Source organism: Guillardia theta, assembly GCF_000315625.1.
Source record: "Guillardia theta CCMP2712 unplaced genomic scaffold GUITHscaffold_43, whole genome shotgun sequence".
Taxonomy (NCBI): domain Eukaryota; class Cryptophyceae; order Pyrenomonadales; family Geminigeraceae; genus Guillardia; species Guillardia theta.
Window position 1 is genome coordinate 56338 of NW_005434631.1, and position 23601 is coordinate 79938.

The window sequence follows — 23601 nt, forward strand, 5'->3', positions numbered from 1 at the left end:
GTTGCACCGCCCGTTCCCGCTGCAGTTCTTGAGCATGTCGCACTCCTCCGTGCAGCTCGCTCCGTACGAGTTCCTCCCGCACACTCCTCCTCCTCCGCCGCCCCCGCCCGTCCCCTCTGAGCAGCTCGTCCCGCTATACCCCTCGTAGCAGTCGCACTCCCCCGTCAGCCCGTTGCACCGCCCGTTCCCGCTGCAGTTCTTGAGCATGTCGCACTCCTCCGTGCAGCTCGCTCCGTACGAGTTCCTCCCGCACACTCCTCCTCCTCCGCCGCCCCCGCCCGTCCCCTCTGAGCAGCTCGTCCCGCTATACCCCTCGTAGCAGTCGCACTCCCCCGTCAGCCCGTTGCACCGCCCGTTCCCGCTGCAGTTCTTGAGCATGTCGCACTCCTCCGTGCAGCTCGCTCCGTACGAGTTCCTCCCGCACACTCCTCCTCCTCCTCCGCCGCCCCCGCCCGTCCCCTCTGAGCAGCTCGTCCCGCTATACCCCTCGTAGCAGTCGCACTCCCCCGTCTGCCCGTTGCACCGCCCGTTCCCGCTGCAGTTCTTGAGCATGTCGCACTCCTCCGTGCAGCTCGCTCCGTACGAGTTCCTCCCGCACACTCCTCCTCCTCCTCCTCCTCCTCCGCCCCCGCCCGTCCTCTCTGAGCAGCTCGTCCCGCTATACCCCTCGTAGCAGTCGCACTCCCCCGTCAGCCCGTTGCACCGCCCGTTCCCGCTGCAGTTCTTGAGCATGTCGCACTCCTCCGTGCAGCTCGCTCCGTACGAGTTCCTCCCGCACACTCCTCCTCCTCCGCCTCCCCCGCCCCGCCCGTCCCCTCTGAGCAGCTCGTCCCGCTATACCCCTCGTAGCAGTCGCACTCCCCCGTCTGCCCGTTGCACCGCCCGTTCCCGCTGCAGTTCTTGAGCATGTCGCACTCCTCCGTGCAGCTCGCTCCGTACGAGTTCCTCCCGCACACTCCTCCTCCTCCTCCTCCTCCTCCGCCGCCCCCGCCCGTCCCCTCTGAGCAGCTCGTCCCGCTATACCCCTCGTAGCAGTCGCACTCCCCCGTCAGCCCGTTGCACCGCCCGTTCCCGCTGCAGTTCTTGAGCATGTCGCACTCCTCCGTGCAGCTCGCTCCGTACGAGTTCCTCCCGCACACTCCTCCTCCTCCGCCGCCCCCGCCCGTCCCCTCTGAGCAGCTCGTCCCGCTATACCCCTCGTAGCAGTCGCACTCCCCCGTCAGCCCGTTGCACCGCCCGTTCCCGCTGCAGTTCTTGAGCATGTCGCAGATCAAATCACAGCCAGTTGCATATTGATTTCTTGCGCAGATGGACTGTTGGATGGCGTTGGATGTGTTGAATGTAATGTTGAATTGAATGGTAATGGTTGTGTTAGTTGTTGGATACCATTTGTCTTCTGTCACATTGCTGGCCTAAGAAAGAGTATTTTCAAAAATCAAAGTTGTTGTGAAAGGATTGGAAAGATTTTACCTGGTTGAGGTTGAAGATTCCGAGAAGCAGCAAGATGGCGAAGGAGATTCTCAGTCTGAGAGGATTCCTGCGTTGGATGGGATTAGTACGTTTGTATCTCAGCAGCTGTGAGAAACAGAGTGTTCAACCACACTGAGGAAACTGATTTTTCGGTTCCGAACCTTACTAGCACCGGGACAGCACAGAACAAAACCGCAAGGATAGAGCAAGCAGCATGTTCGCTCACCATATAATCCTTCGATGTTCGTTGATTCCTCGCCCCCGCCCTCTCTGCCGCTGGTCCCGCCCAATATCTCGCATACCCCCTTGCATTGCGCGCCCACTTATCTATCAACTTCCAAGGAAGTTAAAAAGTTTAAGTTAATAAACGGACTAGTACTGCAAAATGTACTTAAAATTAACTAAACTGTCTTGCGCCTGCCCCTATCTTCCGTTGTCATCATCCCTCATGCCGCCGGGCCGACCCGGCAGCGGGCGGGCCTACTCACGGCCAGGTGCAAGCGATAGGGCCGCCCCGCTGGCTTTTCCCGGGGCTTGACTCCCGGCCCCACCGTGTCCGACTGTCTGACTCAGCATCATGGCATGATCTCCGCGGCCGGATCAGTGGTTGGGTGCGGTGTGACTAGCGTACTGAGTAGGCGTCGGGCAAAGTTGGCTAGCCCGGGCCGGGCTTGCCGGGCGGACCAAGTAAGTGGCCGGGCAACTTGACCGTACCTTGAGAGTACCGTCGGTCAGGGCCTGGTCACCGGGTGGTCAAACGTGGCCAGAGTTCAAGTTCGGATAAGGCAATCAAACAAACTGAAAACTACAACAAAAAAAGCAACATGGTACAACTCTTAATTGTAGTCACTACTCGAACTTTTAGTTGATTCCAGTTGACCAATAGCATTCCGAGTTCCCGGTACTCAATCATTTTATGAAGTTGCATTTTTAATATTACCTATTGTACGAAGATATTATATCTGTACTACGCCTTTTCAATGTTTTAAAGTTTTAAGTGACTAATATTGGTAATAGTATTGCTTCATGTTAGTTTTCAACACCGTCAGTGCGGACGGTAAACTTAAGTAATGATTTGCGGTACTTTGAAATGGGGTTTCAACGAAACTGAAGAAGTTGAGAGGCAACGGCCATTATGCGGAACATGGGAGGGAAGGGAGGGAAATGGCTGAACGAGCGAGGGTGCAGCGAAGGGATGCGAGGTTGAGAATTTACATAAGTTGGTAGGAAGGAGAAACCGCCATCGAAGCATTTCGATTGATTTCATGCGAGTGAGGACTGCTGTCGGGAGGTTGACAACGCACTAAACGAGAGCGATAAAACGGTAGCAACGCAGAAAATCCATGCAGGATGTCGAATTTTCAAGAGGTCACTTAGCGGCAAGTGATGAGGAGTTTGATGATGCATCACGGATGAAAGATACAGAAACTATCTACTCTTGAGCAACATGTGATGAAACTAGTGGCATAGCCGAATTAAAGCCTAGCCGTGGCATTTATTCTGCTGGGTATTTAGGTCTTGGAGGTAGGAGGCAGAGCGGGTTTGGATAACGAGGAAATGGATGACAGGATTTTTTCATGTACTGACGATGAGAAGTATTAGAATGTTCAAACTAGATGAATATAGGCTGCCTTGCGAATACCAAAATGAGAATGTTGGTAAGACAGGCTTTGCAGTCTAGGTGTTTCAAAACGGGGTACGGGTGTGGAGCATGTTGACGCAGGAGGAGATCGATAAGGTATAACTTGAACTCTTCGACTCTTTTCTGAACAACAAACAGTGCAGGGAGGCGTTTGAGCGTTTTGACAAGGACGGAAGGTGGGAGGCTTGCCTTGTCCTTGGTGCGATGTTTGCAGCGAAAGTGACACGTGGGAATCAGTGGTACCATTGATGCCTGGGAATTGAAAGAAACGCTTAAAGCCATGGGTCAAAACCCCACGGACGAGGAAGTCTTTCAGATGCTCAGCCAAGTAGATGATGATGGCAGTGGTGAGCGGGACGAACAGCTTCCGGATGGAAAACCTCTCTGATATTGGTTGTTCGCAGGAAGCATTGAATTCCCTGAATTCCTGAAAGTCATCGAAGCACAAAAAGAGGCTGCAACTGCTCAGAATGATGAAAGTGATTTGATAGATGCCTTTGTAGCCATGGGTGGGAATGCTGATAAAACAGGTGACAGGAAGTTTTGCAGTTTTCAATTCGACTGATGTATTCTTCTAAAGGGCATGTTGAAGCTGAAAAGCTGAGGCGGACCATTAAAGCTTTTGAGCTGACAGTCGACATAGATAGGCTCATTGACGAAACAGATGCAGATGGATCTGGAGAGATTGACTACGAAGAGTTCAAAGGTAGTTGTTTTCTACCCTATGAATGCAAATTGGTCAATGACGGGTGTTGTTTGCAGCCATGTTCAACTGAAAATTAGCATACTTTCAAGCCACTCACACGTTCTGAATTTTCAAATGTGATTTGTTTTATTATAAGATAAGATGAAGCAGCGACATGCTATACTACAAAGCAGCGAATGTGCAAGACCCCCTGGCTAGCTTTGGACCCTCCTTGAGTTCCGACCAGCTATTCTTCACTGCAGTATGTGTCAATGCTGGACAAATAGGTTGAGCGACGCATCCACCTGGATCGTACACTTCCACAGTCGGTAGCAAGCCTCTCTCGGCACCGTTCATGCCACCCAAAACGTAGAGTTTCTTGTCCATCACGGCGACACCCGCTCCCCATCTCTTCGTTCCCATATTTGCCACTGGGGTCCAGCTATTGGTGCTGCATGCATGCATCAGAAGTGCGCTATCGAGTGCGGAAGATTCACGTTGGATCATAGCGTTCGACGCTTCGAAGCTTGTTCCCAAAGTCATCCTTTCCCCCGATGGCATACAAATATCCTTCCAAGACTTCGACGGCTTGTGCGAACGTGAGGACACGAAGTGATTCAACCGATCACAAACCTGCTCCAACTCGACATGTTCTCATCGGGGCGACGTTGCACCCTTGCGGCAACAAAGTGCTGACGTCAGCACGAAACATACCCACAAGTTCGTAGACTCACAGGTGTCTGTGACTGGATCGTATGCTTCAACGCTCGCCATTGCGGCATCTTTCTCCGACCTTCCTCCAACCTTTCTTCACGTGAGAAACGCAATGCGGACACACAGCAAGACACACTGCATAGAGAATGTTGTTCAAGGCACCGAGCCGCACGGCTCCTCTCGCCTCGCGCATGGAAGCGCATACAGACCAATTGTCTGTTTGAACATTGTAGCATTCCACACTGTTGAGTCTGCATCCATTGTTTTCAGACATGCTGCTCAAAAAGAATCAGCCAGATTAAATACCTGTAGCCCGAATCGTTTCGCCCACCAACGGCATAAATGACTCCAGCGACAGCAGCAACACCCAGGCCAGTCCTTGCAGTTTTCATGGGTGAGAGCAACTTCCAAGAGTTCTGCATCAAGCAGCTGTTGTAAGAGAATCAATAACTTCGTAAGATTTCGACCTGATAAGCGTTGTATCGCTCGATGCTAGCCAGCGCTCTGCCTGTCTCATCCTTTCCTCCGACAACGTACACCATTCCCTTGACGCTTGAAGAACCATGCCGCATCCTCTTTTGTATCATAGGAGCAATCTAGTGTGAATCAGCAATTAAGTTTGTCGACACTGGAGTGAGGAAACACAGAGATCGGGAAATTATTCACCTCATCCCATGAACTAGTCTTGGAGTCGAGCCTTTCTACTTTAGTCCACGCCGGCCGACCACCCAAAGCAAGTAAACATTTGGTGATTCGTTGTTTACGATTCTTGCACTGTTTTGTGTCCAGTTTCTGTTAGACAAGGTCAGACAACTTTTAAGTTCCAAATACACTTTGAAACTACAGAGTCTTGTTGAATTTGATCTTTTGGATTCTTGAGGCGAGCCAGCAATTTCTGATTGTCAGGATCCAATTTCATTCTCTTCGCTTTAGGGACCGAAGAGAAAAGATGTTGAATTTCAGGGCTGATCATTCGATATGTCAGTCGTGCCGTCATTTCACTGAGGTCATTCACCAAGCTGAAGTTCCACTGATTCGTTTTTTGACCATCGGCTCTTCCAAGATGCTGTTGATGTTTTCCTGAACGAATGAATTCATCACACGAAACACCTCCTGTCGAACTTACCTCACTCAGCAGACCGATCCGCAGGTTGCAGAGCAATTGACCAAGCAATGGCTCGCGTTCTTCAGCATAATATCCAACCCATCGTAGTATTGACTAAATAACATCCTCACTGTAGATAAGAAAGGAATTTGCCTTTACCTCAAAGACATCATATTCTGAATCCACCGCAAGGCTGCCAGAAACGTCATTAAGAAAAACAAAAAAGAAAATCTTGTATCCTCACTTATCACTCGCCAGAATATCACAGAGTTGACTGAGGGTGAATCTATCAGATACCAGGTCGGGTTGGAGAATACTTTGATACCTTAGATCAAGCTGTAGAAAGTCTTCACTTTCTGATGCAATTTGAGTGAATTGATTGAATACAACCTGCCAACCAACATCCTCAGTCCCTGGCGAGAGCCGAAGAACGACACAGAACCTCTGAAGCTGCTTCAATGAGTTCCTGACAGCCAACTTCTTGTCCAAATAAGCGCAATTTGAGAGCATTGGGAAGATCGAGACGCTGCTGCAGCCGCTGCACACAGATACTTCTGACTGAGCTGAACCCGAGGTGTTCACTGGCTACTAACAAATTTACAAGTTCTTCCGTTCCATGAAGAACCAGCTGCCCGTTATAAATGAAGTCGAGGATCCACTTGAAGGATCGTTTATCCACCCCCTCAAGCTTGATCACCTCTTCCTTACTCTCTCTGAATCCTCCAACTAAGAGTATCTTGAAAAAGTCGCTCGAGGATGCTAGGATAACTCTATGCGCCCGGAAATCCTCGTCCTCTACTCGAATCGTGACGTCACAGAGTGATTCATCTTGAAACAATTGACTCAAGCCTTGCAGCAATTCAGCTGCATGCTCCTGATGTTTCACCAGTATTGGCACTTTGCAGTCGTCTGCGTCTGTGGATCTCTTGCGCTTCTGTCCGACTTGAGATTCCAAGGAACTTCTCCGAGCGGGAGAGTCAACGGTGAGGTCATCATCTCGATGTTCAGATGCGTACATCTGTAACTGCTGCGAGGTGCACGACTCAAATGACGCGTTCGCATCGAATGACGCGTCCAGGTGGTTGCTGTCTTCTGGCCTGTCTGAGCTCATTTCCTGTAAATACAGTCAAACGTTGAAGAACAACAAGCTATCACAGACACAAAGCAACTCTGGTTTCATCTGCAGACCTATGTTCCTTCCTTCGTCATACACTTTATGATTTGATCTACCACTCTATTGCCTTCCTTCTATCGATATTTTCTTTAGCGGTAATGCACAGCTCTCTTGCATTCCAAGACAATCAGATACCGTCTCTCATGTGTCAAGTGTCTCCCACTTCAATCTGCAAACAATGACAGTCGTCCATACATGTCCACCTTCTTGTTTCCTACCTGATTTTCCTTCTATCTCACGTTTCCTGAATACTCCTCTGGGCTCGTTTGCCTTCTTTTACCTATTTTCTAAAACTTCCTAAAACTTGTCCCAACTTTTCCTTCTTCTCTTGTCATACAGATTTTCCCGTCTAATCTGATGTGATTTATTCGATATGTGTGCCTTTCCGTCCGTCCGTCCGTCCGTCCGTCCGTCCGTCCGTCCGTCCGTCCGTCTTTCTCTCACTCACCCTCATTCTCACTCTCTCATTCTCTGATGCACTTCTTTCTTCTCTGCTTGCCCTCTCTTTTCGTTTTCGTCTCTTTCTCTGCATCTCCTTCCTGCCTCCTCCTCGTCTCCCATTGTAGCCGACAGCATTCTGTATGAAAACGTAAAGGTGTGGAAAAGGGGGGTGGGGTCATCATAGAGGGGGTAGAGAGTCAAAATTCTTCAAAATTGAAAAATATTTCGAAACATTATTAGGAAAATTGAAAGATAATTGATATAGACCCCCATCTTTTACAACCAAAAATGGGGTGACAAAACAAATTCAGAGCTAGGTGTCAACATCCACTTTCGTATTGCAAAACTGGGGTCATGCATTAAAGTGGTGGGAAGCTTGGGGGTGGGGGAACTGAATCTGTACAGGATGGAAGCGAAAGGGGAATATTGCTCAATGGCTGCGTTCGCAATCCTTTGGTGGACAAAGTCTAGTAACCCCGGAGATGATTTGAGGACATGAGAACGATTTAATGCAATTCATAGTTCTCACAATCTGATGGAACCTCGAGCCTTCTCCAAGATCTCTGTCTTGATCTTTTCATATCTTGAAAAGAAGGTCAAGAGGGTAAACATGAAAAAGTTCGTCATCTTGTCTTACCCTGGTTGAAGCTTTAACACCGCATGGCAGATGTTGATTGCATCGATGTATCGCTTTGCCTGTTCCCAATAGAGTTGAGCATGGGGGGAATGCGCAAACAAACAACACGGCACACCTTTAGAAAGTTGAAAGCTAGTTTGTATCCAACAGACGCATTGCGCTTATTGTCAAATTGCCATGCCATTTCATACACCTACCAACAGTCAGCAGGGAGTGTGAAAGATCTTGCGATCGAGACCTGAGCAGCATCGGCATAGGATGCTTCCTTCTCATAGATCAATCCCTGATACTCCCACGCCTTTGAAATGACGTCAGCAAAGGGTCATCCTGTGCTTGACGCACAACCTTTGCACAGGATTTGTTGTGTGTCAGACACTTGCGGCACAATTCCTGGCAGCCAAGGCATCAATGGTGAGAGGCGATAGACGAGCAGACCTGAGCGAGGTCATTCTTGTTTGACTGGATGTAGATGTCTGCTAGGAGCAAGTACGACTTCTCGAATTCCTCTGCTTCCTCAGAGTTGTACTGTGCTGTGCGTCATTGCTCGTCGAAAAAATCTCGCATCAAAACCTGCATCTTTGAGATTCTCTTCAGGTGATTTCTGGCTTTAGCATCCTGCGATATGTAAGAATCGCTAGCGGGAGAAGATCGCATAGTACAGGACCTGCTTGAGGAGTCGGAGAGCCAAGGACAAACCAAGAAGAGCTGAAACAGAATCCTGAAGTAGAAGCTTCATCAACGTTTTCACTCTTTCTCACTGCCTCCAAATTACCTTCTCTATGTTCAGAATGTCCGTGAACAAATTCACTGCATTCTCCACCGAGCTCTTCGTCTGTTCAAAGTTGGTTCAACACCTTCGAAGAGAGAGGACGATATCCACCTGTAGACAGAGCTGCTCATATGCTGCATAGAGTTGTAACTTGACCGGTTTTTCTGTTCCTTTGTCGCCCAATTCCTGTAACAAGCACTTGAGTGACTTTCACATGCATGAGCGATGTTGCGGATTGCCTTTCTCAGATCACTTGCCATCTTCACGTTGTCAATCTTCTTCTGGGTCGACCTGACATGTGCTGTCAAGAGGGCTCGGCGGGGACTTGAAAGGACTTACAACAATTCCTCTCCTACTTCATCCGTGTCCAAGTAAATCTCTATCATTTGGGTGATAGCCTTGGCCCCCCATTCTCCATCTTTCCTTGCCTGGCAAACCGTCTCACCATGCATCATCCCCACAGCCACTCACCTGATTGAGTTCCTCTAGCGCCTCCGTCAAGTTCCTAGAGAATCTGCAGAAGAGACCCTTGCAGTAGTGGAATCCAGCGTCGAATGAGGCACGGGCTGGAAGCAAAACATGAGAACTAGGTAGTCAAATCGCGACACAAAGCGATGCGAGAGGTTTGAAAGTCGTTCACCTGATGATCTTTCGGCAAGTTTGAGAAAACGTGTCGCTTCGCTTATCCTCCCTTTCTTCTGCTCCGAGAGCAGCGTCAAACTTTGAACATCTCTTCCTCCTCACTTCACCTTGGTGTCCAGCAGCCGTCCAGCACGACGGACAAGCAGAATGAGCTGCTCCAGCGCCTTGTAGTTGTTGGGGTTTCTCTCGAGGATCTGCGCGAAGTACTTGATGGCATCATCGAAGTCGTTGCTGCGGAACATGATGTCTGCCAGCATCATGGTTGCTGCCTCGACTTCTAGGTCAAACTTGAGCAAGGCCGAGCATTGCTTCTTCGCCTCGTCCAGCTCGTCTCTGTCCATATGCAGACGCGCGAGGGACAACATGGCATCTGCATGCTTCTCATCATGTTTCAGCGCCTCGCCGTAGAATCGAAGGGACTCTGTGTAGTTCTTGATGCTCTCCATGTATTTCGCCAAGTCCGAGCAGATGTTGGCAGCGAGAGTGCGCTGGTGGCGCAGCAAGGAAGAAGCTTCTCCTCTCATCCGCCCGAGAATCTTGAGCTGCTCTTCTCGAGCAAGCATCAGAGAATCCTTGTAACGTTCTTGCTTCCCCGCAAGCTTGTGGACCTGACCGGAATAATCAGAGCGCTTGATGCCATACTCGCGACTTCACCTTTGCCTCCAACAAGTAGATCTTGGTGGATGATATCATCGCTTCCACATTGTCCGCAGCTTGCAGGAATTTCTTTGCCTTTGCGCAAACATCGAGGGCCGAATCATATTTACCGAGCTTCATGAACAACTCAGCAAGGGACAGCCGAAGGCTCTGAAAGAGTTTCACTGGACCATTCAGGAGCTGACAAGGCAGGATGTACCAGGACGTTGGGCTGTTGCTCCGACGCAGACTGCAAGTACTGGATAGCTCCATCAAAGTCGTGCGAGCTGACCATGGCCTGAAACCTCGGATTACATCTTGTCTCCTCCCTCTTACATGTTTGCGGAAGAGACCTGTCCGATCTTCGCGGCCAAGTTCGTTCCTGATCCTTTGCCGGTTGTATCTTCAAGCTCTTTGGCTCTCTTGAACTTTTCCACAGCCATATTTGGTTCTTGGAGCCTCAGGTATGCCTCTGCTAGCATGCAGAGAGTGGCGATGGTCTCGTTTCGCTCTACAAGCTCCTCATAGCAGCGGAGATACAACTTCTTGTTGTGACGATGATTGAGGTGAATGTTGGCCACAGCAATCTGAAAATGACGAGAAATATCAGAGAGAAAGAGAGCGGTAGTCTTCCATCTTCACCTTGGCCTTCACATAGTAGGGGGAGTCTGAGCTGATACCCTTGAGTAGGATCAGAGCAGACTGGACGTCTCCTCTCTTCAACGCTAGTTCAGCATCCAGGAGGATGATCTGCGCGTGGGAGGGAGTGCCATGGAACTCTCCCTTTGCATCTTGAATCGTCTTGCTTGCCTCATGTGTCTGTCCAAGTTCATTCTGGACCTGATGAAAATGGTGCGGTGATGCAAGCTCAATGGCAATCGGTCTTGTTTGTACCTTGGCAAGATGAATGAAGATCGATGCCCGTTGGTCCTGCGAAGGAGCGTTTCTTGCAGTTGACGCCTTCAGAAAGGATTCAGCCTTCTTCTCAGAAAATATCTCTCCTCCTGCTCGTTCACCTTCTTGACTCCAGGCAACTTCATAGCGCTTTCTAGCACCTTCAAAGCTTGACTCCACTCGCCACTCTAGGAGGAGATACCAAATCAGAGGCTTACTTGCCAAGGTCAGTACAAGACCCTCTCGTGAATGATGCTCTTGAGGAGGAAATATACGGGCGATTCCCGGATCTCGAAATTGTGGGAAAGAGCCTGCAGGCGATCAGTATCTCCCGTCTAAACACCAGCTATGGCAACCAGCTCGAGAGAAGAGTTTGCGTCATTGAACCTTCCCATTTCCATGTAAATTTGTGCCATGAGCATGTGCGAAGCATAGTGGGTAGGATCCATCTTCAAGCGCATGAAGTCAAACACACAGTATCTCACTGTCCTGTCCCCTGCCCCCTCTTCCTCTTATCCTAACCTGAATGGCATCCGTGAGCGCTGATTGCGCACCCTCGAAGTCTCTGGCCAAGTATCTCGATTTCGCCAGCAGAATTTGTACTTCTAGCATGCCGGGAGCAAGTTTGGACACTCCATCCAATATCTTGATCGCTTTTGACAAGACAGGAGATGGAGATTCTCCTTCCGGGGGACACTCACTTCCAGCGTACTCGAGCAGGTCTCTCGCTATCTGAACGCAAGAGATCAATAACGCTGTCATCATTATGCAATCCATGACTGGGTCTGTTTGTTGCTAATCTACTCGCCTGCAATAAGAAGTCTGGATTGAAGCGAATGATATAATCGAATGAGATGGAAGACTTGTTGAACTGTTCCATGTGGAATGTTGCCTATAAAACAAAAACGTGGGAATCCAGCAATTTCGTCACAAATTACGAGAATGTCTCACTGTTTCTTCCAGTTTCATGATGGAGGATTCTGTATTCTTTTCCAACTTCATCGCTAAGAGCGCACCGATGTAGCACAACTCGGTCGATTTGCCCGTTGCTGAGTCGCCATGTATGGCATTCAAAAATTCAAATTGCTGTGACGCTTCTTCCATATCTCCAAGAAAGATCTGCATTTGCAGAGACAGAACATTCAGCTATTACATGCAAGCTCGATACCACAGACAGGTTACATACCTGACATATAATTTTCCAGTACGCCGCATTCATGTTCAGTTCATCAAGATTGTACGCCTCCTGATATCTCTGCAATGCCTCTTTGAAGTTGGACATCAAGAAATATTGATATGCCAATTCTGCCATGTAGACAGATGACCTTTCCATCTCCGTAACCTTCCATCAAAGTCACTGGCATGCAAGACAGAAGATGTCAGTCGCTACCATCTTCATCATTTGTATGCATTGATTCAATATTGTTGTGTTTCTTGCACACAGGCGGGAGAAGACAGAGGCACACGTGCAGATAATCTCAGGGTTGTAAGGCTCGCACTCCTTGATGATTTCAAAGAGTTCTCCGATTCGTTGAGATGCCACTGAAAATTTGCTTTCCTTCACCAGGGCGTGCAGCGCAGACATCATGAGAGCGTCCAAGTTATTTCCGTCCAAGTTCAAGGCTCTATTCACAGACTCGATGGCTTGATCCCAGTCCCCTCCAGCAATCAGCAGCCTTGCTTTCTCTGTGATCGCAGGAGCAAACCAGCTGAATTTGACGATGAATTGATTCATGAACTCAATTGCCTCGGGCAGCGGCTTGTATCTCTCCAAGAAAGCTGCCTTTCCAAGGACCGCTTCGATATCATTCGGATTTGCTTCCATGGCTGCCTCGAACAGCTCGATGGATTTCTTCGCCTTGATCTCTGTCCCAGACAGAAGCTCGATCCAGCCATTCACGCTCTTTGCCTGCGGGTAGTTTGGTTGGAACTCTAGCACTTTCGAAATGTAATCTCTTGCTTTCTTGAAATCATTTCTTAGCAGGCACACAAGAGCTCCCATGAAGAATGAACCCTCTTTGTTCTGCTTCTCCTCATCGAAAATCGCCTTCGTCACAGACTGCACAGCTTCCCTGTCGACAAACTTTGTTTTCTCATGCGCGGCTTTCAGGCACACCAGCGCTGCGAGCTGCACAGCAGGATTTCCTCTCAGAGCTTCAAATTCACTGACAGCTTCTGTAATCCTCCCTTCCATCATGACCGCGTACGCCCTCCAGAAGAGCAGCACTGGATCATTCACACGTTTGTTGAGGAGCTGGCTACAAGCTACGTGTATATGCCTGTGCATCTTCTTGCGAGCGAAGTACAACAGCAAAGACTGTGCTCCCATCGCATCTGGTGCAAGAAGTACCGACGCCATGACTGAACGACCTCTGCCCGTTGGGAGCCGCCTGCGACCCTGTTTGGATTACGATACAAGGTAAGTTGAGATCTCCTGCTGCAGGCACTTGCTCCTCACGTGACAGATCTTATCGGATCTCTCCTCGACAGGAAGTATGAGACGTTCCTCAACAGCTGAGACACTAGAGCATGCGACTTCACCGGCCATGCGCGCCGTCGGCGGAGCTCCTTCCCGCCATTCCTAACTGCCCCATGTCCTCCCAGTACTTAAGGAAATGAATTTTAGTTTTGAAATTTCGAAATCTCCTGCGAATCAGTTCAATTTTTATAACGAAATCGGAAACTGTTTTTAATCTGAACATTTGTGATCCAATTTCAAACTTAGGAATGAAATTTGGACAAAATTTTGCACAACTTCGATAGACAAGCTAGTGGGCCGCTTCAAAATTTTGACCCGGAAGTAATGCAGACGCGGGACTGGGAGGCCCATCATCACAAGAGACATTGGGCGAGGGGAAGGGAGGGGAGGGGAGGAGAGGAGAGGCAGAGCGATGGTCACAATCGAAGAAGCAAGAATGTCATCGAGTCATGTCTTTACTTGTTTCTCTAACTTTCCTTACTGTATCAGTGGGTAAAGGAGTGCCGCTTCTCAAATTCATCGCTTCATGCGGCAACAAGAAATTATCTCATGACGACAAGGTATGAAACTAACTCTGCTCTGTTCGCTATGTCGGACGAGGGCATCAGATCTGGGGAAGTAATAGGAGAGCTCTGCAATGTTCTCACACAATTCCACCAGAAAGTGCACGCCAACTTCAACTGCTGTGTATGGCACGCCCATGAATTCCTCCTGGATTCGGCGAACTCAAATGTGATAGTGGCAGACAGCTTGAATGGAAGTCCACATGGGGCATATCGATGGAGACCGAGGAGCTGTACGTCGCATGATTGGCTGATACAGTTTCTCACGTCTACCAGCACGCTGCAGATCAGTCAAGAGCGATCCCTTGACACTTTACAACATTCTGGTCACAGTCAGGCCTTGGGCTTGCAGTGCAGCTCATGCGCGAGTTTAAGACGTCAGCAGCTCGAGAGCGACAGGACTATCAGCGAGTTGAACAAGAAGTTGCTGCTGATTGAGAACGAACGAACGAAGTCTCAAGAAGCTCTCGCTCGATCGGAGGAGGAAAAAACTGCATTGAAGAAAGAAGTTTCCATCCTAAAGTCCAAGGTCTTGTCTGATTCAAAGGCGAAACATACTCTTGCTGAGAAAAATGGTAGCGATTGGAAACAACAAGACCTTGCTGCCAACATGGGAGATTGGATGAACTTGCGCAAGGAAGCAGAGCTGGTCATCGACGGCATCAAGCATGAACGACAGCAGCAGCACCAGCTACATCATGATGGAGATGCTGTCCAAGAGCTGATGGCAAGGATGAAAATGATGGAAGCGGAGCACAACCAAAGGATTGCTGAGCTCAAGTTGCAGTTGGAAGGGAACGAGAAGCAAGTCAAGAACGTTGTCAAGTATGCCATCAGACTGTGCACAGATGCTGCGAGATGCAGCAAAGACTCACTCGCTGTGCTGAGGAACATCGTGAAGGAGCTCATTCCCGATGATTACGACAGCATGTACTACGGCAACTTGATGAATTCGAATGTCCATCTCCACAATGTTGAGACGTGGTCAAGATCCAAGGCCATGATCTCCCAAGTCGTCAGCTCCACCATCGAGGTGCCTTCCCCTCTCATTCTTTTCTTCCTTCCTTGAGACTGACGGACTTACCTCAGAACAAGAACACAGTCCTCGTGGTGCAGGAGACGCTCGTCTCGCTGCTCAGACCCTCCGAGGATGTAGAAGTCGCTTCCTCCAAGAAGTTCCTGTATCCTCAGGCTGACATGGCGAAGCCGCATGATCCCTCGCTCTCGTTCGGCATGCAGTCCATTGAGATCACACCTCCCTCTGGCTTCGCGGTCTCTCGAGCTCTTGATGGAGGATTGAAGGTCAAGACTGAAGGGAGGAGGCAGCATTCAGCCCTCCCTCCGACACGGTTCCACATGGCAGAGGATGCGATCTTCGAGGAATTGGAGGGTGCGAAGGAGCAAAGAGACAGGGCAGCATCAAGGAGGAAGGCACCTGCTCCTTCAGACACTCACGATGCCTCTCTCAGTCCCTACGACCCCACGACAAGTTGGAGGGGAGGAGCTCTCCAGCAAGAGACCAGCTCCACTGGTCACCCTGCCTGGGATCAGAGAAGCTATGGGGACGAGTCCGCGTCGTCGCAGCCCATCTCATCGTTGACAGTCGGCAGGGTCCAGGAGGCAACCTCACGGACGAGCGCAGGAGGAGGAGGAGGAGGAGGAGAGCAGGAACGCGAGCGGGTGATGGGCGAGGTTGAAACGAGCGGAGGTGAGGCGATGGCGGGCACAGGAGTGAGGGCTTCTACTGCACGGCAGATCATGAAGGCCCTAAGCTCAGGGAAGAACTTCACAGTGAAGACTCAACGGGCGGCAGGCTACGACGATCTAACGTTGTTGTAAGGTACACGACTAACTACATACATGAAGCTATCTTGACAAGAGGAGGGCAGGACACGGAGAGGGAGGAGGGGAGGGGAGAGAAGTGAGAGGAGGGAGCAGAAGGCGATCGATCTCGTTTGCCTCATCTGCTCTGACTGTAGTTCCTGCTCCTCTTGGATGTATACTTCGACTTGACGTCCGGGTCGAACACGAAGCCCACGGAGTTGTCCCAGTCGTATCCTCTGTGATGCTCGTCATGCCGCTGACCAATCCTCCCTCTTCTCCTCCTGACTCCTATCATGGCATCTCCCTCCCCCCCCCAATCCCCTGGTTGTCCTCCACTTTCTCCACCTCTTCACTCCATTGCCTCCTCCCACCGAACGGTCTCCTCAATGCATCGCATCCTCCTCTCAATCCTCCTCCTTCACTCACGTTCCGCCATATCGTGCTCCTTTGGTTGGCCGGAATCCCATGTGACGCAAGCACATGTTGAAACTCCCCTAAAGCACGATCAGGGCGACGAGGAAGAAGCACAGAACTTGTTTCATCAGGAAGAGGGCAGCAAACATGAAGATGAAACGATTGCGAGCAAGGGGCGATGAGCGACATGTGCACAATCTGCACCTGCTTGTAAGTGACTTCGTTGCCGTTGGTGAACCATTTCTTCCTCTCCACATCCCATCGCTCGAAGCTTCGCTGGGCGTCAAGAGAGCAGGAGGGTTCGAGCAGTACCTGATGATGGACCAGCCAGTGATGTTGGAGGGAGAGTGCGCGCATAGGTTCTTGCTTGCAATGGGACAGACATTCTTCTGTGCAGTAGCAGATAGCCTCCTCGCTCTGACCTGCTCGCTCTTTTCCTCCCCTTCCCTGCCATTGAGGGACCTCATTGCTCCATCCCCTCCTGAACTCTGCAAGGGATCATCGCGGAGATCTGCGAGACACGCCTTCTTCCTCGCGGTCTCCCCTTCCTCTTGCGAGTTGCCATCTGTCCCCTCCTTTGCGCCGTCCCCAAGGGCAGCAGCAGAACCCTCCGGCAGCGTGTGCAAGGTCAGGATGCCGATGTCGTGCCATCGGAACAATTCTTCGATAAATGACTTCTCCTGCAGGACGTTGAGAGTGGTTTGACATCTCCTCCCTTTTGATCTATCCCTCGCTGCACTTTCCCCCCACTTCCCCTCTTCCTCATCGCCCTACCCCCGCCCCCTCCTTGTCACTTCTGCACCCTGCACCTGATTCTTCTTGAAGAGAGTTCCTCCTGCTACCCGCGCCTTCCATTTCTCTTGCTTCTGCCGTGCACTTCCAATGTACTGACACGCGATCAGACCCAGAAAGAAATCTGTATCATCGAAATCTGTATCATCGACGTCTTACCTGTTGTAGTTGCCCCAATCTCTCAGAGTTCACCCTCTCGTCTCCGCTCTTGTTGTAGTCCATCTGATAGCGAAACAACTCATCTCCCTTCATGTCTTGCCATGCGACATGCACTGCAAACCCTGATGTCAGCACTTGACGATGATCCCGTGAAGATCCAAAGTAAAGATGTGAGTTGCAAATCAGAGAATGCATTCACCTCCAACGCTTGAGCGCTGCACAGGTAAGTCCCAGATGCTGCAACAACCACATCATGTTCAACACAATCCCCCCCTCCCCTCCCCTCCCATTCTGTCCCCATCCAAATACCCACTTCAACACATTCCAACTTATTTCTTCGCTCACTGAAAAACAAAAGTCGTTCATCTCACCTGTTTTGATGCACCATGTTGTTCTTCGAGACAGCATCAGCCTTGTTCGACTTGTCGTCTTTCTCTTCCACGATCTCCTTCCATGACATCGAAGGCTGCAGCAAAACTTCTATACTGCTCGGCCCGTTTGCCTCGCGCCTTGCATTCACCAACGTCTGCGGAGATGAGATAAGCAACTTTCACACGTCGACACTGATTCATAACTTACGCTCGAGCTCGTGTTGCTGTTCATTGCGATACTCCTCGCATCTGCTTGTGGAAAGCTTTCCAAGATAGCAGCTGGGGCCTCCGGCACTGTCGATTTTTCCTGCATCGTAATCCCAGGCTGTGCAGTAGGGTCGCTAGATTGTTTTGCACTGGTCAAGGAGCTCTGGAGCGAAGAGAGGATGTTGTCATTGCTGTTCATAACAAGATTCAGGACTGTCTGCCCATCAGTCCGAAGCTCTTCTGTGCTCTTGATAATCTCTGCAACAACACATTCAGCACCGTGGCAATGTCACCGACCGCGCCAACCCCTCCCACCTTGTTCCATGTCAACCTTGGACGTGGAGGCCTCAAACCGAGGAAGCGAGCCCGGGGTCGAGGAGCTACGATCCAAGAAGATGGGATGCAGGGGCTGTTTCTCCCTTGCCTCCTCCATGAATCGAATGCTCGCATTCGCTGCCTGCTCGAACCCTACACCAATGGCACATCAGGGCTGACCCTTCTCCGTCGCCTCCTCTCCTCACCGGCAACGGGCAGGTGCATCCCTGGCTGCTCCTTCTGCTGCTGCAGGCGCATCTTCGCATGCTGCTCGATGAGGGGCAGCTGAGGCTGTATGGTGATCCCCTACAAGCAAGTGAGCATGGAGCTTCTGAACATCCTTGACAAATATCGAGCAAGGATTCGATCTTTGACGCGCTGCTGGTCAACGTACCAGGGAAGGAAGGGTGGACGGGTTCTCAGGGTTGAGAGCGCGCAAGGTGGGAGCGCTCTCTTTTTCACTTGGCTGATGCTGCGCCTGTGGAACTTCTTTGTTGATAGCGATGAGGGGGATGGCAGGGACCCCGGGGTTCCGGCAGTTCAGCCTGTGCACAAGGACGTCAGTGAGGCACCTGATGATCATTCTCGTCTTCACCGAAGTTCTCAACACCGGAGCTCCGAATGACATGGAGCAAGCAAGTCTTCTGCCGCCTTCACTTGCCGGGACCCTCGTTGCGGTCAACGAGGAGGACCTCGAGGCGTTCGCATCTCTCTGCGACGAGATCATCTTGGGAAGCCCAGGCAGGAAACTTCCGCTGCTTATGGACTTCATCCCGCTAGACCCGAAGTTTCCCTCTCCTCTCGCTCTTGCAAGGAGCTCCGCTGGATCCTGCGGAGCTGCCGTCCCCACGCTGGGCGGCTTGAACGGCAGGTGGCATTTGCCAATCCCGACGCTTTCGCAGATACCCATGCTGATGATGCCAGCAGAGGGGAGGTTCGAACTCACTCCCTCAGACATTCTCTTGTTATCCAATTTTTCTTCAAAATTTCTCGTTCTTCCAATCGAAAGTGGTCAATATCCCTTCCAACCCTGGAGCGTGACTGCCATGATCACTGAGTGACTGGCGCTTCATCTCGTCATCTTCTCGTTTATACGCAAGTAAGTATGTAGCCCTTTCATTATCTCACGAGCCCAACTTGAGATCCTGAAATGGGCAGCTGAAAACAATGAGTCAGGCGATGAGAAAGAAAGCTCCTTTGAACACAAGAGGAATGCAATCTTCAGGCATGTCATTCTCACATTCATGAGATTTTCCAGCTACATTATCCACCATCGAACTTGGTTTGGTGTCAAAAAAAAAGTTTGCGTTTCTTGAGGGCATTTCTTTTGAAATGAAAGGTGCGCCCTGCTCCTATTCTACTGAACGCTATATCCGTGTCACTGTCACTGTCTCTGTCTCTGTCTCTGTTCCCTTCTCTTTTCTCAGATGTTCTCTCTTTCTCTCTTTCTCGTTCTTCCTCGTTCCATCCATTGTCCCCTCTTCATTCGCCTCGTTTCGAGCTTCCATGGCGCCATGGCCCCATCCCTCGCTATCTCTCGCACTACTCTTAGAGTATTTATATTAAAGACCTTAAAGACCAAAATGCACAATATGGGTTTTTTTGAATTTTAAAAATGCAAAAACTGGAGTTGTATGCATTTCCTTACAATTAAAATTAAACCAAAAAGATAAAATGTATTATTGCTAAATAATACATATATTCTATATAATTTAACAATAAATCTATTACCAGAATGGTAATACCTTACCTTCACACTGAATTTAGATGTGCGTCATCTATAGCCACCCTTACAACCCTCTCAAACATATACTTTGCATAATTTGTAACATACAATACATATACTATACTATATACTATATACTATACTATATACTATATACTATACTATATATTACTATATATTACTATATACTATAAAATATCATATATTTTATAATAAATCTATTACCAGAATGATAAGGCCTCCGCGCCACATTTAGCAAGGGGTCGCCAACATGCGACAGCATGTCTCAGGCCATAACCCTGCGCGTAGCGCATGGGTGTCCCTATAATGCCCTCATATTGGCCAATTAAAACATTTAGGGACAAATATGCAGAAATTCCTGTTATTTGCATATTTCAGTTACAACCCAACACACACTGCTGCCAATAATCCTAGAGACTATATTTCTAGAACCATCTCAAATAACATAATATTACTATAATATATCCTATATTATTTACAATAAAATCTATTACCAGAATGATAAGGCCATTGCACTGCCCTTGTGCAAAGGGTCGCCAACATGCGACAGCATGTCTCAGGCCATAACCCTGCGCGTAGCGCATGGGTGTCCCTATAATGCCCTCATATTGGCATCACCCTATCTCATCTCCATCTCAATGGCACCCAATCAAGACCATCACAATAATCTTCATCTGTGTTATAAAAATAAAAGCATAGAAACTATAAAGAACCCTCAAAGCATGCAACGCATTGTTTAATATATATACTTCCCTCCAATGATCTATCTTTCATACTGCAACAAACACTCCCTCTCCACTCTTCTTTCATTCCACTCATCGTAAAACAAATATATCACTTCTGACAACTCTTTTGGTGGATCTATCGTATATCTCAAAATATAATCCTTCAATATGCTCTGTCTTTTATGGTCTGTTATATCAACCTCTCTGTTGTTCTTAATGAACCTGTCTGGATTGTATCTTATCCATATCACTGGCATGCCTCCAAATGAATTCACTATGTTCACCATTCTTGCTTGCTCACATTCACATGGATATGACTTGTGTTGAAACTCATCCACCTCTAATATCACAATATGGGTCGCATGCTCAAATACAAAGTCTGGCCTCTCCAACCCACAGTTGTCATTATTGATCCTATTCAATGATAAATTATGGTATTTGTAGGATATCCCATTTGCATCTAGGAAGTTCTTTATCGCTAACTCCTTCGATTTGATATATCTCTTGTTGTTCTCATCACAATAATAGCATAGATTACTTTGGTCCAAAATATTCAATAAACCACACCTCTTACAAGGCCTCTCTATAAAGTTTATTGAATCGGCTCTCTGGTGAGCCTCACAATACAACTGCATGGTCCCATTCGGATCTCCAAATAATGCTCTCTCATTGCATTCTAAACATCTCTTAGTAGGGTTCTTTATCATGTTCTCTACTTTATGCCGCTCACAATGGGTCCTTGATTTGTAACCATACTTTGCGTCTGCAAGACAGCCCTCTAACACACAGATCTTGCGATATACATTTATCATACCCTCCTCTTTGTGTTTTTTACAGTATAAGCCCCTCGTAAATCCCTCATCATTGAAACACGGGTGTTTCTTGCATCCATCATAATGGCAGGCCTTATATATCACATTTATCATGCCATCCTCTTTGTGCTCGGCACAGTATAAGCCTGTAGTTTCACCCTCATTGTTGTAACGTGGGGTTTTACTGCATCCATTAAACACACAGGTCTTCTTGTTTATCATATCTATCATCCCCTCCTCTCTGTGCTCTGCACAGTATAACCCTTTTGTTTGTCCCTCGCGATTGTAGCATGGGATTTTACTGCATCCATCAAATCTACATTTCTTGTTTTTTACATTTATCATGCCCTTCTCCTTGTGCTTTGCACAGTATAAGCTTTTAGTGTGTCCCTTGTAGTTGCACGATGACATTCTATTACAACCCTTATATTTGCATATATTGTTTTTCACACCTATCATGCCCTCCTTTTTGTGCTCACTACAGTATAAGCATTTGGTTTCGCCCTCGTAGTTATAACTTGGCCATTTGTTACAACCCTCGAACACACATCTCTTGGTTTTTACATTTACCATGCCCTCTTTTTTGTGCTCAAAACAATACAATCCTTTGGTTTCTCCCTCATCATTGTAGTTTGGTGTTTTACTGCATCCATCGAATAAACATGGCTTCTTTATCACATTTATCATACCCTCCTCTTTGTGCTTGCCACAGTATAAACCCTTAGTTTCTCCCTCATGGTTGCAGTATGGTATCTTAATGCATCCATTGAATGCACACCTTATATTCAGTTTCACATTCATCATACCCTCCTTTTTGTGCTTACGACAGTATAAGCGTCTTGGTTCCCCCTCGTAGTTATAATATGGCTGTCTCTTGCAACCCTCAAATACACACTGCATCTTTATTGTCACATTTATCATGCCCTCCTCTTTGTGCTTCTTACAGTACATGCCTTTGCTTTGTCCCTCATGATTGAAGCATGGCATCTTGTCGCATCCATCATGATTACATATCTTGTTTCCTACGTTTTTCATTCCCTCCTCTTTGCGATCCTCACAGCATATGACTTTGGTATGTCCATCACGATCACAGGTCTTGCTCTCAACATTTATCATGTCCTCCTCTTTGCGATCCTCACAGCATATGACTTTGGTATGTCCATCACGATCACAGGTCTTGCTCTCAACATTTATCATGTCCTCCTCTTTGCGATCCTCACAGCATATGACTTTGGTACGTCCCTCATGGTTTAAACGTTGTGTCTTCTTGCTTCCAACTTTTATCATGCCCTCCTCTTTGTGATCCTCACAGCATATGCCTTTGGTGCGTCCCTTATAGTTGAAGCATGGTGTCTTTTCGCATCCATCGGATATACAAATCCTTAATAAATATATCTCACCTGACTTACACACCGGACCATACCTTGCCGTTATTAATTTCATTGCTTCTGATATTCTTTAGTGTCGTTTAAACCTTTATATAATATAACATCTCATTGTCTTTATATAGTTGTCTATCATCCTAAAAACAAATTTAAGCGCTATATTCATATATCTTATCATATACCCAATGGATCATATCGTTAACCCTGCTATGACACCCGATGAACTGAAAGCACAACAACGTAAAGAGTACCTCCGCAATTATCAACGCAAATATGCACAGACCCATAAAACTGAGGCCAAAAGAGAATATCAAAAACAATATCAAAAGGCTTATCAAAAAACTTATCAGGCCAAACATCATACCGCCCTACAAAGATATCATAATATGTCTCCTGAACAAAAACAACAATTGAATGAATACAACAAAGAACGCATCCAACAATTCACTCCTGAAAAAATGGAACAATTCCGTAAATATCACAATCAAGCTAGTCTCAAATGGTATCATCTCAATAAAGACGATATTAATCGCAAACGACGCGAACAATATCTGCAAAAGAAAAACAATGCTCCACCTTCATGATTTGTTTTTATCATACACACCTACATCTATCCCCTCATTCAATACACACGTTATGTATACACAGTTTACACTGCATACATCTATCCTCACATTTAATATCTACATTTCCCCCTCTTCGAATTACAAAAACTACTCCCTCTCTGCAAAATATTCCTTAACAAAAATTTCACAGCACACAAAAATTATTCACCCTCAACCATCCTCACCCCTCCCCCTGTAATTAAATCTATACACCGTCAACCCATCCGCCCCTACATACTCACCATCCCTCATTATCAAACTCATGCTATCCTCCAATGCCTTCAACGCCTCCACATCCACATTGCTCGATCCCTTCTTCATCTCTAATGTCATCCTACACAAACCCCTCCTTACATTACATTTTATTTTCTATCTCCTACGCACCCCACCCACG

General features: G+C 48.1%; 7 protein-coding genes across 7 annotated transcripts in view; 3 read left to right on the forward strand and 4 right to left on the reverse strand.

The window, feature by feature from the left end:
- The window catches only part of GUITHDRAFT_110018 (hypothetical protein), a gene marked incomplete at both ends in the record, with an annotated part of 1171 nt that extends 1023 nt beyond the window's left edge, over positions 1 to 148 (forward strand). The window contains one exon of the mRNA XM_005830824.1: positions 26 to 148. Within this exon, the coding sequence (XP_005830881.1) occupies positions 26 to 148 (123 nt within the window). The remainder of the gene's footprint in view (positions 1 to 25) is intronic.
- Positions 149 to 3181: 3033 nt separating this feature from the next.
- On the forward strand, positions 3182 to 3970 carry GUITHDRAFT_95161 (hypothetical protein; the record flags this gene model as incomplete). Its single annotated transcript, XM_005830825.1, has 6 exons — positions 3182 to 3208; positions 3251 to 3288; positions 3350 to 3459; positions 3517 to 3642; positions 3693 to 3818; positions 3875 to 3970. 6 exons carry the CDS (start codon positions 3182 to 3184, stop codon positions 3886 to 3888), a joined length of 441 nt encoding a protein of 146 aa, XP_005830882.1. The 3' UTR covers positions 3889 to 3970.
- A 10-nt stretch (positions 3971 to 3980) lies between these two features.
- Positions 3981 to 6727, reverse strand: GUITHDRAFT_110021 (hypothetical protein; the record flags this gene model as incomplete). The annotated part of the gene is made up of 16 exons (XM_005830826.1): positions 3981 to 4054; positions 4103 to 4248; positions 4295 to 4385; positions 4431 to 4472; positions 4532 to 4601; positions 4648 to 4762; positions 4818 to 4927; positions 4979 to 5107; positions 5178 to 5303; positions 5356 to 5476; positions 5527 to 5591; positions 5638 to 5696; positions 5748 to 5809; positions 5861 to 5890; positions 5942 to 6006; positions 6059 to 6727. 16 exons carry the CDS (start codon positions 6725 to 6727, stop codon positions 3981 to 3983), a joined length of 1974 nt encoding a protein of 657 aa, XP_005830883.1.
- Positions 6728 to 7720: 993 nt separating this feature from the next.
- Positions 7721 to 13168, reverse strand: GUITHDRAFT_87565 (hypothetical protein; the record flags this gene model as incomplete). The annotated part of the gene is made up of 27 exons (XM_005830827.1): positions 7721 to 7814; positions 7869 to 7927; positions 7984 to 8061; positions 8107 to 8166; positions 8214 to 8258; positions 8304 to 8393; positions 8439 to 8483; positions 8533 to 8586; positions 8641 to 8700; positions 8749 to 8823; positions 8877 to 8928; positions 8977 to 9065; positions 9109 to 9203; positions 9278 to 9335; positions 9387 to 9887; positions 9934 to 10086; positions 10136 to 10213; positions 10269 to 10502; positions 10558 to 10875; positions 10941 to 10997; positions 11049 to 11120; positions 11166 to 11293; positions 11364 to 11537; positions 11614 to 11701; positions 11761 to 11928; positions 11996 to 12151; positions 12200 to 13168. 27 exons carry the CDS (start codon positions 13166 to 13168, stop codon positions 7757 to 7759), a joined length of 4014 nt encoding a protein of 1337 aa, XP_005830884.1. The 3' UTR covers positions 7721 to 7756.
- A 708-nt stretch (positions 13169 to 13876) lies between these two features.
- On the forward strand, positions 13877 to 15690 carry GUITHDRAFT_140053 (hypothetical protein; the record flags this gene model as incomplete). The annotated part of the gene is made up of 2 exons (XM_005830828.1): positions 13877 to 14884; positions 14941 to 15690. 2 exons carry the CDS (start codon positions 13877 to 13879, stop codon positions 15688 to 15690), a joined length of 1758 nt encoding a protein of 585 aa, XP_005830885.1.
- A 121-nt stretch (positions 15691 to 15811) lies between these two features.
- Positions 15812 to 18891, reverse strand: GUITHDRAFT_110024 (hypothetical protein; the record flags this gene model as incomplete). The annotated part of the gene is made up of 12 exons (XM_005830829.1): positions 15812 to 15911; positions 16102 to 16169; positions 16294 to 16360; positions 16402 to 16769; positions 16899 to 16976; positions 17041 to 17153; positions 17240 to 17277; positions 17412 to 17566; positions 17620 to 17876; positions 17934 to 18086; positions 18140 to 18239; positions 18328 to 18891. The coding sequence occupies 12 exons, from the start codon at positions 18889 to 18891 to the stop codon at positions 15812 to 15814; spliced, it is 2061 nt and encodes a 686-aa protein (XP_005830886.1).
- Positions 18892 to 20883: 1992 nt separating this feature from the next.
- GUITHDRAFT_157979 (hypothetical protein) lies at positions 20884 to 22252 on the reverse strand (the record flags this gene model as incomplete). The annotated part of the gene is made up of 2 exons (XM_005830830.1): positions 20884 to 20942; positions 21220 to 22252. The coding sequence occupies 2 exons, from the start codon at positions 22250 to 22252 to the stop codon at positions 20884 to 20886; spliced, it is 1092 nt and encodes a 363-aa protein (XP_005830887.1).
- Between the last annotated feature and the right edge of the window lie 1349 nt (positions 22253 to 23601).